Consider the following 20,611-nt stretch of genomic DNA (forward strand, 5'->3'; position numbering starts at 1 on the left):
GAAGGGGATGATGGAGGATGAGATGGTTGGATGCCATCACCAACTCGATGGACATGGGTTTGGCTGGACTCTGGGAGTTGGTGATGGACAGGGAGGCCTGGCGTGCTGCGGTTCATGGGTTGCAAAGATCGGACACAACTGAGCAACTAAACTGAACTGAACTAGGGCTTCCCTGATAGTTCAGTTGGTAAAGAATCTGCCTGCAATGCAGGAGACCCTAGTTCAATTCCTGGGTCAGGAAGATCCACTGGAGAAGGGATAGGCTACCCACTCCAGTATTCTTGGATTCCCTTGTGGCTCAGCTGGTAAAGAATCCATCTGCAATGTGGGAGACCTGGGTTCAATCCCTGGGTTGGAAAGATCCCCTGGAGAAGGGAAAGGCTACCCACTCCAGTATTCTGGCCTGGAGAATTCCCTGGACTATATAGTCCATGGGGGTCACAAAGAGTCAGACATGACAGAGTGACTTTCACTTTCACTTAGGGTGTTAAGGGGCCTCCCAGGTGGCTCAGACATTGCAGTACCCCCTGCAGTGTGGGAGGCCCCAGTTCGATCCCTGGGTCAAGAAGATGCCCTTGAGAAGGGAATGACTGCCACTCCAGTATTCTTGCCTGGAGAATCCCCATAGACAGAGGAGCCTGGCAGGCTACAGTCTATGGGGTTGCAAAGAATCAGACATGACTGAGCAACTAACAGTTTCATTTTTAGGACATTAAGCAGGGGGAAAAGTAACCCATAAGACCCTTACCAAAATAATGGAAGACAAAAGTGATTGGTCATTATACTTGTTCAGATAAACTGAAAACAATTTGGATTGCATTAATAGAAGCATCAGTTGTACTGAGAACAAATGCACAAAGGGAGATAACATGTCACGTGCCTTTCCAGATGAACAGATAACTTATTAAATCAAAGCAGCCACATGCACTCTTCCAAAAAGGGGACGTGTAAAACTGGAACATCAAAGCCTGTCCAGGGCCATTAACCATTCTCATTTGAGAGGTGAAGTCTCTGTCTAATCTTCTAATCTTCCTCAAATGTAAGAGTTAATAAGAAGTTGCCAGTTCGTATGGTAAATAACAACCTTTCCTGAGCTCTCGGTAGTCGATGAGTTTTTACTTTATTCATTCTCGTTGCCGTGTACTCACTACATCGTGTCCAACTCTTGCAACCTCATGGGCTGTTCATTCTAGTGTTTTCCCTGTATAATTTACATGGAGGTACATTTACATCAATGAAAATCCAACTGAAGAAACAATGACCCCTTTGTGAAGAAATTTAACATTAAAAAAAAATTAGTGTATGAAGGTAGGAAAGTTCAAAGACTTTTGCCTGCTTTGTTCTTTTTAATATTTTATTTGGAGTTTGGCACTAGAGTCAGGACAACAAAAAAAGACTTTCTTATTAAAAAAAAAAGTACTATATACCAAAATATTTTTTCTTTTTAATCTATTATATTTTAATTCCTTCTTTTATTTAAAAAATTTATATCTGTGTGGCAGATTTATGATTATATTTTCATTTTTTGCTTAACCATATATTCTATAATAAGCACAGGTTAACTTTGTAATAAAAATATTGGAGGAGTAAGACTAAGGTTTGACACCAAGGAGATCTTTCTTGCTTTTGAATTCAAATAGTTAAGCAAATTAGTGTAGTAAGATTGAGAAGCCAAAGAAAACATTCAGGCACAAGTTAACTGAATGCTAGTTCTCCATTTAGCCATTTTCCTTGTTCACATTGACGCCAGGGTGTTCTCATGGATAAAATTATAATCCCAGATATTCAGACTTTCAGATTCATATTTTCCGTCTCAACCCACAGAAGCTTTATGTGGGGGGTTTTGCAGAAAGTTCTCCTTGTGTTTCAGTCATTTGCCTTTTCTCTGTGACAGCCAGTAGGGAACAGTAGTAGAGGCTGACCATCCCCAGGCCCTTGGGAAACAGTGCTAGGAGGCTCTGTATTCATTGATTGAGAAGTTCTGTTAAAGCACCAACTTCTTTCTAAAACAATTTGGATCAAACAATGAGACTAGTTGCAAACCACAATATTTATAAGAGGTGTAAATTTGAAGTCTGGAGTGATGTACTTTTAGGAGTCTAAAATAAAAAATGGAAAGAGGAGAGAGGGTGCCAAATCGACTCAGTTGGGTGCGGAAGCTGATGGTACTTCCTCATTCATTTGAGAAATACTGGTGGAACATCTGCCCTCGGCCAGGCACCTTCTAAGCCCTGGGACTTCTGTGAACAAGATAGAGTCCTCCCTCTCTTGGAGCTGATACCTTAATGAGACAAAACAGATAGTAAACAGACAGACAAATAATAGTCAAACTCTTGCTCCTTGGAAGAAAATGTATGACAAACCTAGACAGTGTAGTAAAAAGCAGAGAAAACACTTTGCCAACAAGGATCTGTACCCTCAAAGCTGTGGTTTTTCCAGTAGTTATGTACACACGTAAGAATTGGATCATAAAGAAGGCTGAGCACCAAAGAACTGATGCTTTCGAACTGTGGTGCTGGAGAAGACTCTTGAGAGTCCCTTGGACTGCAAGGAGATCAAACCAGTCAACCTTAAAGGAAATCAACCCTGAATATTCACTGGAAGACTGTTGCTGAAGCTGAAGCCCCAATACTTTGGCCACCTGATGTGAAGAACCAACTCACTGGAAAAGCCCCTGATGCTGGGAAAGATTGAGGGTAGGAGGAGAAGGGGGCAACAGAGGATGAGATGGTTAGATAGCTTCACCGGACTCAATCAACATGAGTTTGAGCAAACTCCAGGGGACAGTGAAGGATGGGGAAGCCTGGCATGCTGCAATCCATGAGGCCTCAAAGAGTCAGACTCGACTTAGCAACTGAACAACAGTGGTAAAGAATCCACCTGCCAATGTAGGACATGCCAGAGACTCAGGTTCAATTCCTGGGTAGGGAAGATCCCCTGGAGTAGGAAACGACAACCCACTCCAGTATTCTTGTCTGGAAAATTCCATGGACAGAGGAGCCTGGCGGGCTACAGTCCATGAGGTCGCAAAGAGTGAGACACAACTGAGCACACAGCATTAGACCCACTAAATATCTAACATTAGGTATTAGAGAAATCTCGCTATTTAATACTTAAACAAGCACATATGTTACCATGAGGTTTTAGTATTGTAATAAATATTTCAATGTATTTGGTTTCCTTCCTACTCTTATGTGTTTTATTTTATACATTTAAGCACATTAATCTGAGAAGTGGGTCCTTAAACTCCAGCAGACTGCTAGAGGTAAACAGGAGGGCTTTATGCACACTTCCCCTATCTCTTCACAGAGTTTAAAGGCCTGAAATTTACTGCAACGAGTAGTTTCTACTTCTCCTTTAAAGACCTTCTTAAGTTAAAAAAAATCCTTTTGAAGTGTGTGCAGGTGAAGAGTACCATGATGTCCAGTCAAGTCTGGTCCACTATCTTGATTCATGCTAATGAGCCAACCACTTACCACCACAGTTTTGAACATCAGCGCAAATGTTGACACCATCAAAAAGACAACACCTTAGTATGATTCTGAAGATAGTTTTTATTTTGGTATCCCTAAAAGGATCTCAGGAGAAGGCAATGGCAACCCACTCCAGTACTCTTGCCTGGAAAATCCCATGGACAGAGGAGCCTGGTAGACTGCAGTCCATGGGGTCGCTAAGAGTCAGGCATGACTGAGCGACTTCACTTTCACTTTTCACTTTCATGCATTGGAGAAGGAAATGGCAACCCACTCCAGTGTTCTTGCCTGGAGAATCCCAGGGACAGAGGAGCCTGGTGGGCTGCCATATATGGGGTCGCACAGAGTCAGACATGACTGAAGCGACTTAGCAGCAGCAGCAGCAGCAGCAGCAGCAAAAGGATCTCAAGTCCCGCCAGCAATGTGTGGACTTCACTTTGAGAACCACCAGGCTAGATCAAGTGTCAAGTACAGAAATTCTTTTAAGCACTTAAAACCACCCCAGGGACCCTATTTGCATAAAAATGTTGTTGGTGGTGGTTGTAGTTTTCTATCCAACTCTTTGAAATAGAAGTTTTTACCCAAGTTTGCAAGGGGGAGTTTTTTTCAATCTCAGTTAAAAATAATCTTCTGTTGACATTTTTGGGTGGGCCAGCGCTGAAATACTAGTCAGGAAATATCTCTTACAACAGAGACAGATGGCCCTGTCAGTATCCAGGACAGAGGGGTTCGCCTCCTTTGTGTCATGAACCCCTTGAGCAGTCCAGTGAAGCCTACAGACCTCTTCTCAGGATAATGTTTTTAAATGCATAAAATAAAATACTTAGATTACAAAGAAAACCAGTTATAGCCAGAGACCGCTTTGCAAGGGTACGGGCATCTCTGTATTCTGAGTTAATAGACACCTCCTTCCCTCAGTCTTTACTGACAATGAGAAACAGCTAGGGATGACATTTTTTTTTAAGGCACTTGTTTCCATGTTAGTTAACATCTTAAATCTCCAAATTCTAACTCTCAGTGAGATAGATTTAGACCTAACGAGTCCAAAGCAAGAATGTGGAATAAGAAGTTTCTCCTCCACCTTCTATGAGACTGAGCAGTACATGATTCCTGCTAAATACAGACTCTTTTTATATATTTTTTATTTTTTAATTGGAGGATAATTGCTTTACAATGTTACGTTAGTTTCTGCTGTACTGCAAAGTGAATCAGCTATGAATATACATATTTCCTCTCACTTTGGAGCCTCCTTCCCACCCCTACATCCCCGAGAACGGTTGAGCTGTAGTTAGGAAGATCTTGCTTACTGCCTCCCTAATAGTCTAGGACTATCAAGAATTCTCTGCTAGAACTCTCTAAAATTTTAATTAGTTAGTCTTAGTCACTCAGTCATGTCCAACTTTTTGCACCCCATGGACTGTTCTCCATCAGGCTCCTCTGTCCATGGAATTCTCCAGGCAAGAATACTGGAGTGGGTAGCCATTCCCTTCTCCAGGGGATCTTCCAACCCAGGGCTTGAACCAGCATCTCCTGCTTCAGGCAGATTCTTTAATGTTGGAGCCATCAGGGGAACCTCTTTTTCAAAAAAAGAATTGTTTCACATTAATAACTCCCTTCTTTTTATCTGCTCCTTAAATCAAAGCAGCATCCTCAGGCTTACTGTATTTTGAGAAACTACCTAACCTTTAGTGCTAAAAGTGGAGAAGCAAAGAATTTACAGTATGGTTACCTTAAGAGTAAAATCAACCATAACCCCATGGTGAAATTTTCCACTCTTCTGGTGAAAGGTTTGTGAATTATTAAAAATAACCCATTTATCCCCCTCCATAGAAGAGAATGTTGGTGCTGATAATTGAAAACAGCTGATAATCCAGAAATCCATTATATTTAATTTTGGAATTAATAACAGTATTCTTGCATCGTGGTCTCCTCTGATTGTGTTTTTCTTGGGCTAAGGTTGAAATGAATTCTCATTCTTTGACTTAAGGGTGGAGAGGTAAGTTGGTGGTTTGAAAATATCCCAAGAGTAGGAAGCCAGCCTGCGATTTTAAATTTGCCACAAATAATCCACCAGGTGGATAATCACTGCTTCTTTAGTCAAGGGTTTCATTGTGGTCCTAGTAAGTTTTTTCATGAAGGAAATCATGCAGCCTGTAAACCACAGCACCCCTTCGGGGCCCCTCTGCTAGGCTCTTTTTGTTTTCACCCCACTTTCCTTATATTTCTCACTGCATAGCTTTCCTATTAGGAGTGAGCAGAACCATTGAGTCTTATATTTCCACAACTGCTTTATCCAATGTTGCTGAATCCTTGAGAGTCCTTAATCGATGCCTTCAAATCTCAAGCCACCTATTCCCTCTGGGGTTCTCTCTGTAGCTTACAAAGCATTTTCAAATGCACTTTCTTTAATCCCCACAGCCATCCTATGAAAGAGGTGCTACTATCCTTTGAACTTGTGGGCTCAGCAGTTGCAGCGCATGGGCTTGGTTGGGCCATGGCCTGTAGGCTGTTAGTTCCTGGACCATGGATCAGACTCATGTCCCCTGCATTGGAAGGGAGATTCTTAGTCACTGGACCACCAGAGAAGTCCCACTAACCTTATTTTATAGACGAGGAAACATGCTCACAAAGGTGAAGCATCTCCCCACTGTCATCCAACTAGTAAATAAGAGATCAAGATTCAAACTTAGAGCATCTGACGACAAATCCAGTTTTCCTTCTCTGTCCCACAGCTCTGTTCCATAACTGGTCTAGTGTCATTAAAATCCAGCTGTCCCTTATCTACCAAAGTTATTCTTGTCAGAAACATAGGATAGCAAACCATAAGATCCTATATTTTTTCAGGGAGTACTCAAAGTTGAAATGGGGATGGCTAAGCCACTGGGACCTGAACTGGTCAACTGTGAGTCCTATTGACCTGCAGACATGATTGCTTCACTCATAATTTTTGTTTTATGAGTGAAATTAGGAGATTTCATACAAAAATTCAAATTTCTTGCTCTGCTTGGAAAATCAGATGATTGGGCGATCTCTGACACAAAATCCACGCGGCAGTGACAGGCTTGAGCAGAGTAGCACCTGCCCCCTCAAGACAGTAGGAGTGCTTTCCCAGTTTGCTCCGGGCTTTTCCACTCAGACGGCGTGGACGGGTACAGGGCCCCATTTGTGCATCCATGTGATCTGACAGCACTAGTGGGCAGTGGGGTTTGCCACCCCTGCTCTAGAACATTCCTTCCTGGAGCAGGAATGCACTGTCCATAACACAGGGCCCAGTATATATTGGAAGCCCAGTAAGGACAGTGTTGAATGAGGGCTATGGATCTTGTAACAGTAATTAAACCATACACCTTGAGAGCTGAAAATGTTTATCCTGGTCATTACAAAGAATTGGTTCTAACCACCTAAATCATTACAGTTGATTGTGCCTTCATCTATTGTTCATGGCAAGAGAGAAAGAGAAATAACCCTTCCTTCCAAATATGTTTAATCAGTTTTTCACCAGGAAGACTCTGCCTTTCTTCCTACACATTCTCCCATGTGTGTGTCTAAATGATAAGCATACTTAAACGTTTAGTCTGTGGAAGTGATCTTTGCATCTTTGGTGTGACTCATGTATTTTAAATTGAGGTGATAAAATATTTGCTTTTCTTTGCCTTTGGTTCTTAGTTTTAGAGACTTGGAGGAAAAAGTATCTGGGAAACTTTGATACTTTAAAACTTTAATAGTCCTTCATTTCAATAAATGTTTTACTTGTGTGGGTAGATAAGTATACCCACTTATAGTATATGATTTGAAAATTTTCATTCTTTATAGAGCATTAGTCTATCCAGGGACAGATAATACATCGAAAAGAGGAAGAACATCAATAATTGAAAGGAAAAGGTAGTAAAAGAAAAACTATCATAACATAGCCCTTAAAAAAATAAGAATTGGGGTTTACATTGACAGCTGCACATAATAAAAATATGAGAGAACTTTTTATAAGAAGCTGTGAGAGACATCCCAGTAACCAGTGTAAAAAAAGGGACTTATCTTGTAGCTTTTTTTTCTTGAATCCTATGCAGTTACATTTCATTCTGGAGCAGAAATAATCCAGGGGGCAGGGGCAATGATAGGATCAGAAATGAGGTCTCCAGACAAACTTGGATGGAACATTACAAAGGTGAAAGTCTGAAGATTCATAAAGGTCTCTTACCCACCCGGAAACAGTCCAAGAGGCCTTGAAGTCAGAAGAGAAAGAATGTGAATGAATGAATGAACAAACTACAGAAAAATAAAGCTCAGGGCAAAATAAGGCAGTAGGAAAAAAAAGGCATTTGACTGAGGGTGGAACTATTCTTATAGTATTTTTCTGGTTTTTTTTGTTGTTGTTGTTTATTTGTTTACTTTTCACTACACATTATGGAAAATTTCAAATATTCATATAAAAGAGAATAGGCCAGTGATCCTCCATCACCCAGTCAATTCTTAGTCACTCATGACTACAGGGTCTCAAGAAACTGAAATTTCCAGTGTATCTAAAATAATCATTCTGACTATTCAGTTTCAATTTCTCTCTTTTAAATCTGTTGTGGATTCTTTATGACCTTCTGAGCTGGGACTATGGGGCCACAGAAAGCAAAGGCTGGAAGCCTTAAAAAAAAAAATCCACAAACATGTTGTTTATGCCCTGGATAACCAGAAGTTGAAAGTGTGACTTTTGCGGTTTGTTTTGGCCTCATAGGCCAAAACTATTAGACTATTGGATGTGAAAGAAAGAAAAGGGAATGCTGAACCTCTTCAGCTGGGAAGGCAAAATCATCAAAATTCTATGAGGTTAAGACAGTTGCTGTGGCTTTTAGAAACTTGTGTGGCCCAAAGGAGTCATAAATCATTTTTATGGTATAAAACCCTTGAAGAACATACTTGGTTTCCCAGGAATGCCTGCCATTCTTACACTCACAAAAGGCTCATGTCCCTCCAGAAGCTCGGGTGGAACCTGATTGGTCTGCTCCACATTGCCTCTGGGAAATACTGAACCATGTAGGGACTTAGCCCATCTCTGAGGCTTCTGTTAACAGGTGAAATGGACAGATATGAGCTGCATGATCTGAGCTGCATGATGCATTTCTTTCCAGTTCATAATTCAACTTTAAGGTAAAATCTGCAGTGGCCCTTCTGGTCCCTGGCCTAAGTTTTAACAGCATCTTTTCCTTCTGGGGTTACATGGAAAGCAGTCAAGAGTTAAAATGTATTTCCATGGTCTTGTTAAGATCCAGAGTGGGAAAGCTATAGATCCCTAAGATCCCCTGGCCATCCACTCAAATGATACCATACTACCATCCCCACAGGAAAGCCCACAGAATGGTGACCTGTCTGTTTCCTATGTGACTCGGTAGGAGAGAGGGGGGGTAGACCTCTCCATAAACCCAACTTCCTGCTTATTTTAAGTGTTTGATCTGCTTCTCAACATTAGTCATATTAGAAGGTCACAGAGCCCCATTGACTGTGTGCTTCCAAATAGAATCAACATAGCCCCTTTCTGCAGGGACTGTTGCCATACCTATGCCCGGCTGAATGCTCAGGGCAGAACTGGCCTGGGATCAGGGGGCTGGTTAACCATGACAGCACTTTCAGAGCTCACGGCAGAGCTGTCGGTGGCAGAGGTCCACCACGTGGATCTTTCTGGGCCTTGGAGACTAGAATCACAAAATCCCAAGTTCATTATTCCTCTAAGTGGAGCGCACATCTGGAAAGTACCTTTTCTAGGAAGGAGTAGGATAGAGGTCATTTAATGACATTTCGGTCTTCCAGATGTCTACTAAAAAAAAGTATCCACAATGATATATCAGTATCCACAATATCATTTAAAGACTTTTTGATTAAAATGCAACAGTGCTTGCTTTCTGGGTTTCACTTTGCTGCTGAATTTTTTATGATGTTGTTTATTGAAAAGCAGCACTGTCTTCTGAAAGCTTTTACCAGATTCCCATGGTGATTTGCTAGGCATAGCACAACTCAAATTAAAATTTCATCATCTTCAAAGGCTACTTTTATGAGCTATAAAAGAGCACCTGCCTGGCCCCGCATGGGTACCATAATACAGAGGAGAAGCACGAAGCTTTTCTTCCAAAAGTTTAGAGCCTGTATCATACTAATAAAGAAAATGTAGAGCGAAGATTACACCATTTTCATGTTTGTGGTTTACTTCAAATGTTGGAACTTTTGGCAACACTTGAAGCAATTAAAAGACTCAAAGTAATGTCATTATAATAGAATCATTGCTACGATATATTAATGTCTTGCAGGGTCTGTAAGAAGAATCCTCAGAACTCACACTGTTTGAGGTCTGGCTTAAACTGTGCTCTGGCCCGGTGCCTCTGACATCCTTATGAAGCAGAAATGATCACATTTCAATAAACATGTAACCTTGCTTTGGCATGGCCTTGACATTTTACCAAGATTCTTTCCTCTGACTCGGCAAGATGCACTCCTTATATCCATCCCCCACACTTGTGCATTCAGGATTCCTTCCAGTAGAACTTCCTACAAGAAAAAAAAAAAAAAGCATGAACAGCCCATGCAGGACCCCAAGCAAGATGGTATACTGATTTTATGCTCCCTTGACCCCCAAACACATAACAATGATAGATAGAATATTTAAAAAGGAAATACACAGAGTGTCCCCAAGGCTGGAACAATACCAGAGGAATGAGCAGCAGTGGAATCACAGATCAGCTGATCTCTGGTCCAGAATCAGGTGGTGGCAGCCACACACTGGACTCCGTGTGAAGATGGAGGCCAGCACCAGGCTCCATGCCACATCCTGAGGCAGACAGCCATACTTCCCTCACTCTCAAGCAAAGAAAGCCAAACACAATGGCCACTACCCTGTCACTGGAACCATGGCTTTTAAAGGGTAAACCTAGAGAGGGAGTAAAACAAAGTCATGGCCTCATAAGTAGGAAGTGAACCAAATTCTTCCTTTTTGGTAACCAGATCTGTTATTCCCATTATTCCCATCAGAGAACTAATAGCCCTCTCTACCTCTTTTTCCTGAGTCTTCCTTCAACTGGTCACTGAATTCAGTTCTCATGATTTATGATTCTATAAAAATTTATGCCTGAAAAATTTTTCAAAATGGGCTTTCATTCCCTGTGAGAATATTCCCATTATTCTCATAGGATGGGAACTTCAGATGGGACCTGGTCCTGGCCTAGTACCAGGAGTCCTGATAGGAGTAACTGCAAAACCACTAGGGAAGGACAGGGACTGGAAGGAAGAGAGAGAGAGAGGGCGAGAACGAAAATGAGTCTCCTACTCAAAATGAACCTACCGGCCAAATAATCTAAGCAAGCACATGAAACAAACTGTAATACCAAGAAAAGCAACAAAATCTACTGTTGAGACAGAAATTCATTCCAGTTATCTTTACAGAACAATTGGCAAAGACTTATTAAGTATGCCCAGGATGTTGAGAAGATAAAAGTGTGAATAGCTTCCATTAAGAGCAGGAAATTGCAGGACAAACACTTGAAACAAGAACATTATGATATTAATAAATAATTAATAATAAATCTTGAAAATGAAAAATATGGTAATTGAAATAAAAACTTAATGGCCGTGGAAATAAAAGCTTAAGAAATGGATTAAACTTTGAACTGAGTAGAGTGAAAGAGGAGCTTTATGAATTAGAAAGTAGGCATGAAGAATTGATCAAAACTTCAATTCAGAAATGTCAAGAGAGAGAGGGAGAAAGAAATAGACAGAAGGAGCAGTTAAAAGATGTGGGAAAGGTGGTAAATTTCCAACAGTCAGTCAATAGGAGTTTCAAAAAAGAATGGTGAAATGGTAGGGAAGCAGTATTTGAAGCTATTGAAGGACAAAATAGTCTAAAATCCAAGGTGTGATTCTTCAGACTGAAAGCATACGTAAGAACTGAATGGAATAAACAAAGTTAAATTTACACTCAAATATTTTGAAATAAAGCTGCAGGATATCAAGGAAAAGGAAGACAAGCGGATGACTAGTGAAAGAAGCATAATTAGGCTGATAATCGGATTTCCCATCAGCAGCAGTAGATCCCAGATGGCAGTAGAGTAATATCTTCAGAATGCTGAGGAAAATAATCGTCAATCCAGGATTTCATAGGGGCTTCCCGGGTGGTGCTGGTGGTAAAGAACCCACCTGCCAATGCAAGAGACAAAGAAACATGGGTACTATCCCTGGGTCGGGAAGATCCCCTGAAGTAGGAAATGACAACCCTGGAGCATCCTATGGACAGAGAAGCCTGAAGGGCTACGGTCCATAGGGTCGCAAAGAGTCAGACACGACTGATGCAACTTAGCACGCACGCACACGAAATCAGATCGCTTTAGACTATATCAGGGCATCATAGATGTAAACTTTATAAGAAAGTTCTGGCTGAACGTTTAAAATCAGAATCCCAGGTAAAGTTTATCTTGTGTTTTGTTTCTAATCAACAGCATCAAAGAATTAATTGCCCTCTCTACCCCTTTAGGGGCTTCCCTGGTGGCTCAGACGGTCAAGCGTCTGCCTGCAATGCAGGTGACCCGGGTTCGATCCCTGGCTTGGGAAGATCCCCTGGAGAAGGAAATGGGGACCCACTCCAGTACTCTTGCCTGGAAAATTCCATGGACAGAGGAGCCTCGTAGGCTACAGTCCATGGGGTGGCAAAGAGTCAGACACGACTGAGCGACTTCACTTTCACTTCTACCTCTTTTTCCTGAGTCTTCCTCCCACTAGTCACTGAATTCAGTTCTCATGATTTATTATTCTATAAAAATTTATGCCTGAAAAATTTTTCAAGATGGGCTTTCATAAAATGTCCCACTTGTATAAAATTTAAGGTATCCAAAGATTTCATAAATCCACTGGGGCTAACCTCTGCTTAAAGACATTCTTGGTTCAGATATGCCAGGCGTTATATGTAGAAGGAAGGGAAACGATAGTTAGCCAAAAAAATTGTAATTATGAAAATGAATTTTCATAATGAATTCCACTTTTACTTTTGAAAATGTTTGTACAAAACTGGGTCGGGCCCAGTGTTTTTACACTAGGATCTGTAGACATTTATTTGCCTAATAAAATAACCACCCAGCCTGGCAAAACTCTGCATACTTGGCAGTCCCTTCTGCCCAGGAGCCTGGAACAGCATTGGCCCAGCAGGTGTGGTTTTCAAAAGGTTCAGAGGGTTGAATTCGGGAAGTCTGCCCAGCCCTCCACCTGTGTGCAGTGTGCCTTCCCGAAGGCCAGGTTCATTCCCAACTTCTCTTAGGTTCAAAAGACCTCTATTCATTCACAATTGATAATGAAAACTAAAATAACCAAGGGATTGACCCTATACACCAAAATTGTAACATTTCTTTTCAATAAAAGAGGCCATGTACTTTTAAAATTAATTTATTTTAATCGGAGGCTAATTACTTTATAATATTGTAGTGGTTTTTGCCATACATTGACATGAATCAGCCATGGGTGTACATGTGTTCCCCATCCTGAGCCCCCCTCCCACATCCCTCCCCATTCCATCCCTCAGGGTCATCCCAGTACACCAGCCCTGAGCACCCTTTCTCATGCTTTGAACCTGGACTGGCGATCTGTTTCATATATGGTAATATACATGTTTCAATACTATTCTCTCAAATCATCCCACCCTCACCTTCTCCCACAGAGTCCAAAAGTCTGTTCTTTACATCTGTGTCTCTTTTGCTGCCTCGCATTTAGGGTCATCGTTACCATCTATTTTTGACTTGTAGAATATAGATACTCTATAGCGTTTAACACTATTATATACATATGAAACCTACTCTTCTGCTTGCTGGCATAGGTTTGGTAGCCCTCTTTCCTTAAAGGGTGAGGTGGTGGTGGTGGTTAGTCACTAAGTCGTATCCGACTCTTGCAACCCCATGGACTGTAGCCCGCCAGGCTTCTCTGTCCATGAGATTCTCCAGGCAAGAATACTGGAGTGGGTTGCCATTTCCTTCTGCAAGGGAATCTTCCCGACCCTGGAATCAAACCTGGGTCTCCTGCATTGCAGGCAGGTTCTTTCTCAACTGAGCTACAAGGGAAGCCCAAAGGGTGAGGTAGGGGGAAGAACAGAACTCTCAACTTCTTGGGCCTTCGGAAAGAAAGGAAGAAGAAAAAATGTTTTCCTAGACTGGTGATTTTTTTCACAAGGTGCTCTTTGATCATAGGACCCAGTCATGACCCAACTAGTAAGATCTGACTTCTTGGGCCCTAGGATTGGAATCACCTGCTTATGTAGGGCAATGGAACGGGTGGGCTGTTGGGGGGCTCTTGCTAGCTGTTCCAGTATCTTGAACCTCTGTGTGCTGGTCTGAAATAATGATTTTCAGATTTAGAACCTTTGTATCAACTGAAACCTTATAAAAAGCCCAATACATAAACCCAGGCAAAGCACAGCTCTTCCGGTTTAAATAGGGCTGAAGGACCTGGAGTCCTGTCCATCTGGGTACACCTCCCCCACCATGGACCATGTATACCTCAACTTTTCGCTTTTCTGAAACTTCTTAGACGCTTCCTTTCTGGGCCGAGGATTAGCCATAGGATTGGAGAGGGCTTGATGATGCAAGATCATGGGATGAATGAGAAACATACTGGAGACTCCACTTATTTTGTCTTACTAAATGAGCAAAGTCCCAGGACCACTGGTAAGAGGTGTGGAGACTTTTTTGACTGGGGACCAAGGATGCTGAGAATGCTGCAATCCACACTATGTAAGTTGCATGTGCTTTGTCTACTCAGAGGGTTCACCAGGAGTTGCCTTGAAACTGCTGTCAGGTCCTGAATTCTTCCCCAGCTTCTAGAGCCTTTCCTTCTCTACAAGTGGACTGGAGGATGCTAACGCTCATTCTGCCTGGAATGCCACCAAAACCTGGGCCTCCTCTGGGACCAGGGGAGAATTGTAGGCAAGGGAGACGGATGAGCCAGGCATGGAATTCCTTACTGGCACAAGGTTGCTGCTCATGAACAGTAACCAGCTCTTCAAAATCTCCCAGAGGTTCTTCTTTAAAATGGAGATTTCTAGCCTGGTCCCCAGAGAACCCATTTACATCAAGCACTCTGGAAGGCCCGTCTGGGAATTAATATTTTTAACAGGTGCCCTGCCTGATTGTTATTCCCACCGCATTGTCAATAAGAATTCTTCAAAGTTTTTGAACAGGGGGCTGATGTGGATGAATTTGTATTTCAGCTGAGTTAGTGCAGCAACTCTGTGCAGAGTGCATTTGGGCAGAAGAAATGGAAGGGATACTACGTAGCAGCGGATGAGTTGAGCGGGGATTGAGGTGTGGAATGGGTGGGAGAACGAAGATTAAGAAACCTTTCAAGGGGTCAAGTTGCAGGGTGGGGCCGTTGAGTGCCGTGGAGAGTAACGGTGAGAGAGGAGTCAGGGAGGACCTGCAGGGATCCCGCTGTGGTGCCTGGGTGTCCACTGGGTGCTGTGGGGCCTTTGGCACTTAGTCTTATTCATCACAGTCCAGCCAGTGAAAATGTTACAGGAGCAAACCAACACAAGATGATTTTGCTAAAAGATCAAAGTGAAGGAAGATGAACCCACAAAGAAAACCTAGAGAGTGTAAGTGTACACTTTTAAAAATAGCATAGTTTAGAATAAATTTCAACCAAACTGGTCTTTTTTGTTGTAGTTTTGGCAGTTAAATAGACTCAGTTATCTGGAAAGTGTATTTATACAAGATATCTCATTTCCCTAATAAATTGAGCATATGGTCAGAGTGGGGTCTTATGTTTATACCCCATCTTAAAAGTGAGCTAGATGGGCAGGAGAGTGTTTCGTGGGTTGCCGTGGTAGATACCAGGATCCGAGGACCAGATAAGAAAATCGTAGATCAAGCACTGGCAAGGGGTCCAGTTTGGCTAAAGTCATCACCATGATGATGACCTTAGAGCAGATTTTAAAATATATATTAAGGTTTTCATTTAAAACAACCTTACCCTAGAAGTACTGCATAGGAAGAAAAAAATGAAGTGCATCATCATTTTAAACTATGTACGAAGAGAACACAGGTGATTGTAAAACAACAGGAGACAGTAAAGCCTAACACTAAAGATAAAATGATTAACTCTAGGGGAAAACCAAATGGCCCCGGGGGCACTGGACAGTGCCCATCAGAGCGGGATGCTAGAGGAGCAGCCGTGTTGACACTTGTCACAGTTGGTGGGGGAAACTGAAAGGTCACTCTTTGAAGATCTGGGTTCCAGTAAGAGTGGACCGAGTGAGTGGCCAAGACCAGCCTCCTGAGGCCACAAGTTCTTGAGCTGCCGGGAAGCAACACCACTTGGGTGCTGTGGCTAAGCCACAGGCAGCTAAGTGCGTGGGTCTTCACAGCTCGTTTCCGGCTTCCGCTTGGCCTTACACCTGAGTCATCTTTTATTTATGCCCTCCTATAGCATTTCCATAAGCTGGTTGTGGCCAACACCATTCATCAACCTAATGGGCTCAAATGGAACACTTTGAAATCTCCCAGGACACGTCTTGCTCTAAGAAAGAAAGGTTAACAACAATTTTTCAACTCGGAATTTACGTCTTCCCATAAATTGACCTCGAGAGGTTATTTGTGGATTCCAATAGAGGAAAGTCCTTCTGAGGTCCCTGTGGTCCTCGGCCCTCCCGGCCCCCACCAGCTGATGTCCTCTGCCCACTCCTTCGAGATCTCTGGGGACAGCATGGCGGTTGTATGTCTTGGCTTAATCCCTCTGCCATCTGTCCATTCATTCTCTGAGTATTTATTGCAGCCCTGCTTTTTCCAGGCAGGGTGCTAAGCACTGGAGACGCAGCGAACAGACATCTGTGCTCTCCTGGACTCACCACCTAAACAAACAATTACACAAGTTCTTATTAAAAGGCAACTGGAAAGTGGACTCGGAGGAGCGCAGGTGCTGTGAGAGTTTCTGTGGGAGGCTTTGCTGGACTTTGTTGCCCCACCCCTGGTGTTAATGCAGGTCTCTGGGGGGCTGACCGTGTATGGACAGGATCTCTGGACACCCCCTAAATCACCATCGCATTACTCAGCCGTTTACTGTGAAATCTCAACCTCAGAGGACAGACCCTCTGTCTCAGATGATGACGGCCTTGCTGGAGTGTCCTGTGCCCTGCTTCTCACCCAGCTCCAGGCTCCCTCTCTTTGACCCCCGCCCAGTTACTGGGCGCTCTGACCTGAGGCTTAGGTCCCCTGGGGGACGCCAGCTGCCAGACGATACCTGGAAGCTGCGCATCCTCAAAGCAAAGCCCAGTCACCCGCCTACACAAGTTTTACTTTGTTTTCCAATGTGTTTGTTGTTGTCTAGTCGCTAAGTTGTGTCTGGTTCTTTGCGATCCCATGTGGTGTAGCCCACCAGGTTTCTCTGTCCATGGTATTTCCCAGGCAAGAATACCAGACTGGGTTGCCATTTCCTCCTCCAGGGAATCTTCCCAACCCAGGGATCACACCCCAGTCCCTTAGGTCTCCTGCATTGGCAGGCAGATTCTTCACCACTAAGCAACCAGGCAAGCCCTTTACAATGTGTAGCTCTCAAACTTTTCTGATGGTAAAACTAAAATACATACGTTACAATAAAAGCGAACATTCCAAACATGAATCAAATACAAGTTCAATATATTCCCACCTTCCATTGCATCTACCACCATAAATAACTTCTTTGAACAGTTTGGTGTTTATCCTTCAAGATATTTGAGTCCTTTTGTAAACACATAAGTTTATTTTTGTGTTGTCCTACATGTTCATATTGTCCTGTGATCGACTTTATTTTACCTGCAAATATCGTGAACAGTTTTTAGGACAGTGTGTGTAGATCCTCCTTCTCCTTTCTGGGTGCTCCGTGGTGTTTCCCGGTAGGAATGCGCCAGAACTGCTCTGTGAATCAATCCCCCATTAATGAACTGTGAGCTCAGCCATATGTTGTTGTCATAAATCTTACAGCAATGAATAGTCTCATACATACATCTCTCTGTGTCAAATTCTTCCTAGAAAGGTATTTTGGGTCTAACATCCTGCATTTTTAATGGGCTTTCATACACAATGAGGTGCTCTTAACCACCCTTCACGTCACGCGTGGCTGGATGTGCTGGTGCTCACTGTTCCATTGGCTTCTAGTATATTCCTCTCTGGGAACTACACACCTCTGCTTCCCATGATAGACCCAGGTGTTTAACTACAGTCTGTTTTTTGCTGAATCTCTATTCCAGTTGAACTGTGTAATTTATTTAATGGTTATATAAACCAAAGAAGCATGAAGGAGAAAAGGTTGTCCTAAAAAAAAAAAAAGATGTTTAAGTTTTGTTTTTCTAACCACCAACTTGAACTAAAAAAAATTTTTAAATAACTAACCATTTACACAAATCATATCAGATTCAGTGGCTTCAACTGACTTATAAACTCCACTGACTGTACAGGGACCATGTTTGCTGAATCTCTTTCTTCCAGTTGAATTCATTATTATAATTGTGTAATTTATTTAATTGTTACATAAACTAAAGAAGCATGAGGGGGAAAAGAAAAGGTTGTCCTAAAAAAAAGAAAAAAAGACATGTAAGTTATGTTTTTCCAACTACAAGCTGGAACTAAAAAAAAATTTTTAATAACTAACCACTTGCACAAATCATATCAGATTCAGTGGTTTCAACTGACTTATAAACTCCTTTGGCCATGGGACCGCTCTTAATCTGCCTTGCCAGTAATATTTCTGAAAAGCATCCCACAGCTGTTTGGTTTGTTTGTAAATTGGGTTATCTTTTCTCCTTAGAAATACCTAATAACCAGACATATCTTTTTTTTTTTTTTTCACTCAGTCGTGTCCAACTCTTTGCGACCCCATGAACTATATCCTACCAGGTTCCTCCATCCATGGGATTTTCCAGGCAAGAGTACTGGAGTGGGTTGCCATTTCCTTCTCCACAGACATGTCTTATGTGGGGTATTCAATGTAATCTGCCTTAATGAAAGTGGATTTTTAGCCCTCTTTTTCATCTCACATCAAGCCACTGTAAGCTCCAGTAATGCTGACAAAGACCGTACGTTCAGCCTCATAGAAAAGAAATTTTCTGTCCGGAAATTACAAATTTGCTATCTGGGAATGGCAACTGTTGCCTTTGAAAGTGAGAGAATGTCTGTAGGCAAACATCCACTTTCTAACCTAATATAACATTAGAAATGGTTTTACAGCCCCTCCAAAATTTACAAACCCTTTATGTGACTATGTTCAATACTTAAGCATTTGTTATGGGCTTCCCATGCGGCTCAGTGGTAAAGAATCCACTTGCCAAGCAGGAGATGTAGATTCAATCCCTGTGTGGGAAAGATCCCCCGGAGAAAGATCTCCCACTCCAGTATTCTTGTCTGGGAAATTCCATGGACAGAGGAGCCTGGTGGGCTACAGTCCATGGGGTCAGGGGTTGCAAAGAGTCAGACACGACTTAGCAACTGAATAACAACAAGTATTATTTGGACATGTGGATACACAGGGAAACGCATTTCTACAGGGTTGGCTATATAGGGATCTCTGATGAAGTCTGGATGAACTAAGAATTAAATCATACTGAATCCATTCAACAAATATTTGTTAAATGCCCACTATATACTTTCCAGTTTCTCATAACTGCTGGGGCCTCAACTAGCCACAGCCAGCAGGACTGCTCCAAGACACTTGTGATCTAGGCAGAGACTTCAGGCCACGGGGAAACACAAAACTTCAGTTACCTCAACAGAACAAACATTCCCTGAAACGCTGGGACCACGTGTGCACCTGCCCGGTGGAGCAGGCTGGTGTGAGGCAAAAAAAGCAAATCTTCCCACGAACCTCATCAGTTTTCTACATCTTCTCAAAGCGTTTCCATGTCATTGAAGTACCAATTTTGCTTACCCTCTTGACGCTTGGCAGAGCCCTGCAGAGACCACCAGCTTTCTCACTGCCGTGTTTTCTCTTCTAGGACATCAATGAGTGTATTCTTGAAAACTACCCCGAGTGTTCCAACCCCAGGTTATTTTACATCATTCCGTATTTCTGTGGACAGCACCCCAGATGCAGGTAAAGACCGAAACAGGCTCATGACATGCTTACGTGGACGACGATGGTAGGAAACCCACCAGCTGGCTCTCAGGCACCTTCTGTGACCGCAGTCTCCCTACCTTCTGGAATTCAGTTAATGTTTATTGCTAATCTCTCAAGATCACATTTGAGACTCTGAATGTCTTATAAATAAGGAAATTAACAAAGCAAGATCTAGAGGGGGCCTTGGGGACCACCCCTAAAGCTGTGTAACTGAAATGCCAATCAAACTCTTCTTCATTCTTAACATACACCTGTCACTACCCAGCTCATGAGATAGTAAAACCCAGGGGGGTGCACCCAGCCTGCTCCTCTGCAGTGACAGCTTTACTGATGGGTGTCCTTGCAGGTGTGGTGTGTCTAACTGGGTCAAAACAGGGATGCTCACTTGGAAAATTCAAGTGTCTCTCTCTTGAGACACTTAGAGAAGAAGAAAGTACTTTTAGTGATCACTCCTCAGCCTTATTTGAATGCCAGACCCTTTTCTATAAGGTGACTTATTCAGACACTTTATGTGGTCCACCCACCTCCTCTGCATCCCTGGGGAACTTCTTAGGAATCCCCACCTAATCCCAGTCTCTGAGACGGGGTCCAGGCTACTGTGACCCCCTCCCCAGGTAGTTCTGATCCAGCTACACTGGAAACTCACTGTACACTAGACGTGTGTGGCCTCCAGAAGAAATGGTGGTAATGATGAATATTATCTTTGCTTGGTGGAAAATAAACCCAGATGCCAGAAGTGACATTTCCCTCCAAAGGAGAGGTTGATTAGAAGGTCTAAAGAGAGGGGGGGTTGGGAGCAGGGGACACACAGCTGTCTCAAGTTGCAGTTTATTTATTCATTGTACTTTTTGCTGACACTGTGGTTGCTGCTTAGTTATTACCGACGTTTTGCTGAATTTACCGCTTTGTTTATGGTCAGAATTCTGGGGCTAGACGTGTCGGCTTCATCATAAACTCCTGAGTTCAGGAGGCCTCCCTCAGCCACCCACCCCCTGTAATACACGCCTTCTGCTTCAGGGTCAGGGCTTCAGATCCTGGGAAGATCTGGG

General features: G+C 42.7%; 1 protein-coding gene across 2 annotated transcripts in view; it reads left to right on the forward strand.

Annotated features, from left to right (window-relative positions):
• Nucleotides 1-20,611, forward strand: part of UST (uronyl 2-sulfotransferase) — a 317,125-nt gene that overhangs the window by 245,868 nt on the left and 50,646 nt on the right. For both annotated transcript variants that reach the window (XM_014477904.2, XM_070376839.1), the window contains exon 6: nt 19,441-19,538. In XM_014477904.2, coding sequence (XP_014333390.2) covers nt 19,441-19,538 — 98 coding nt within the window. The remainder of the gene's footprint in view (nt 1-19,440; nt 19,539-20,611) is intronic.

Source organism: Bos mutus, chromosome 9 (assembly GCF_027580195.1).
Source record: "Bos mutus isolate GX-2022 chromosome 9, NWIPB_WYAK_1.1, whole genome shotgun sequence".
NCBI lineage: Eukaryota > Metazoa > Chordata > Mammalia > Artiodactyla > Bovidae > Bos > Bos mutus.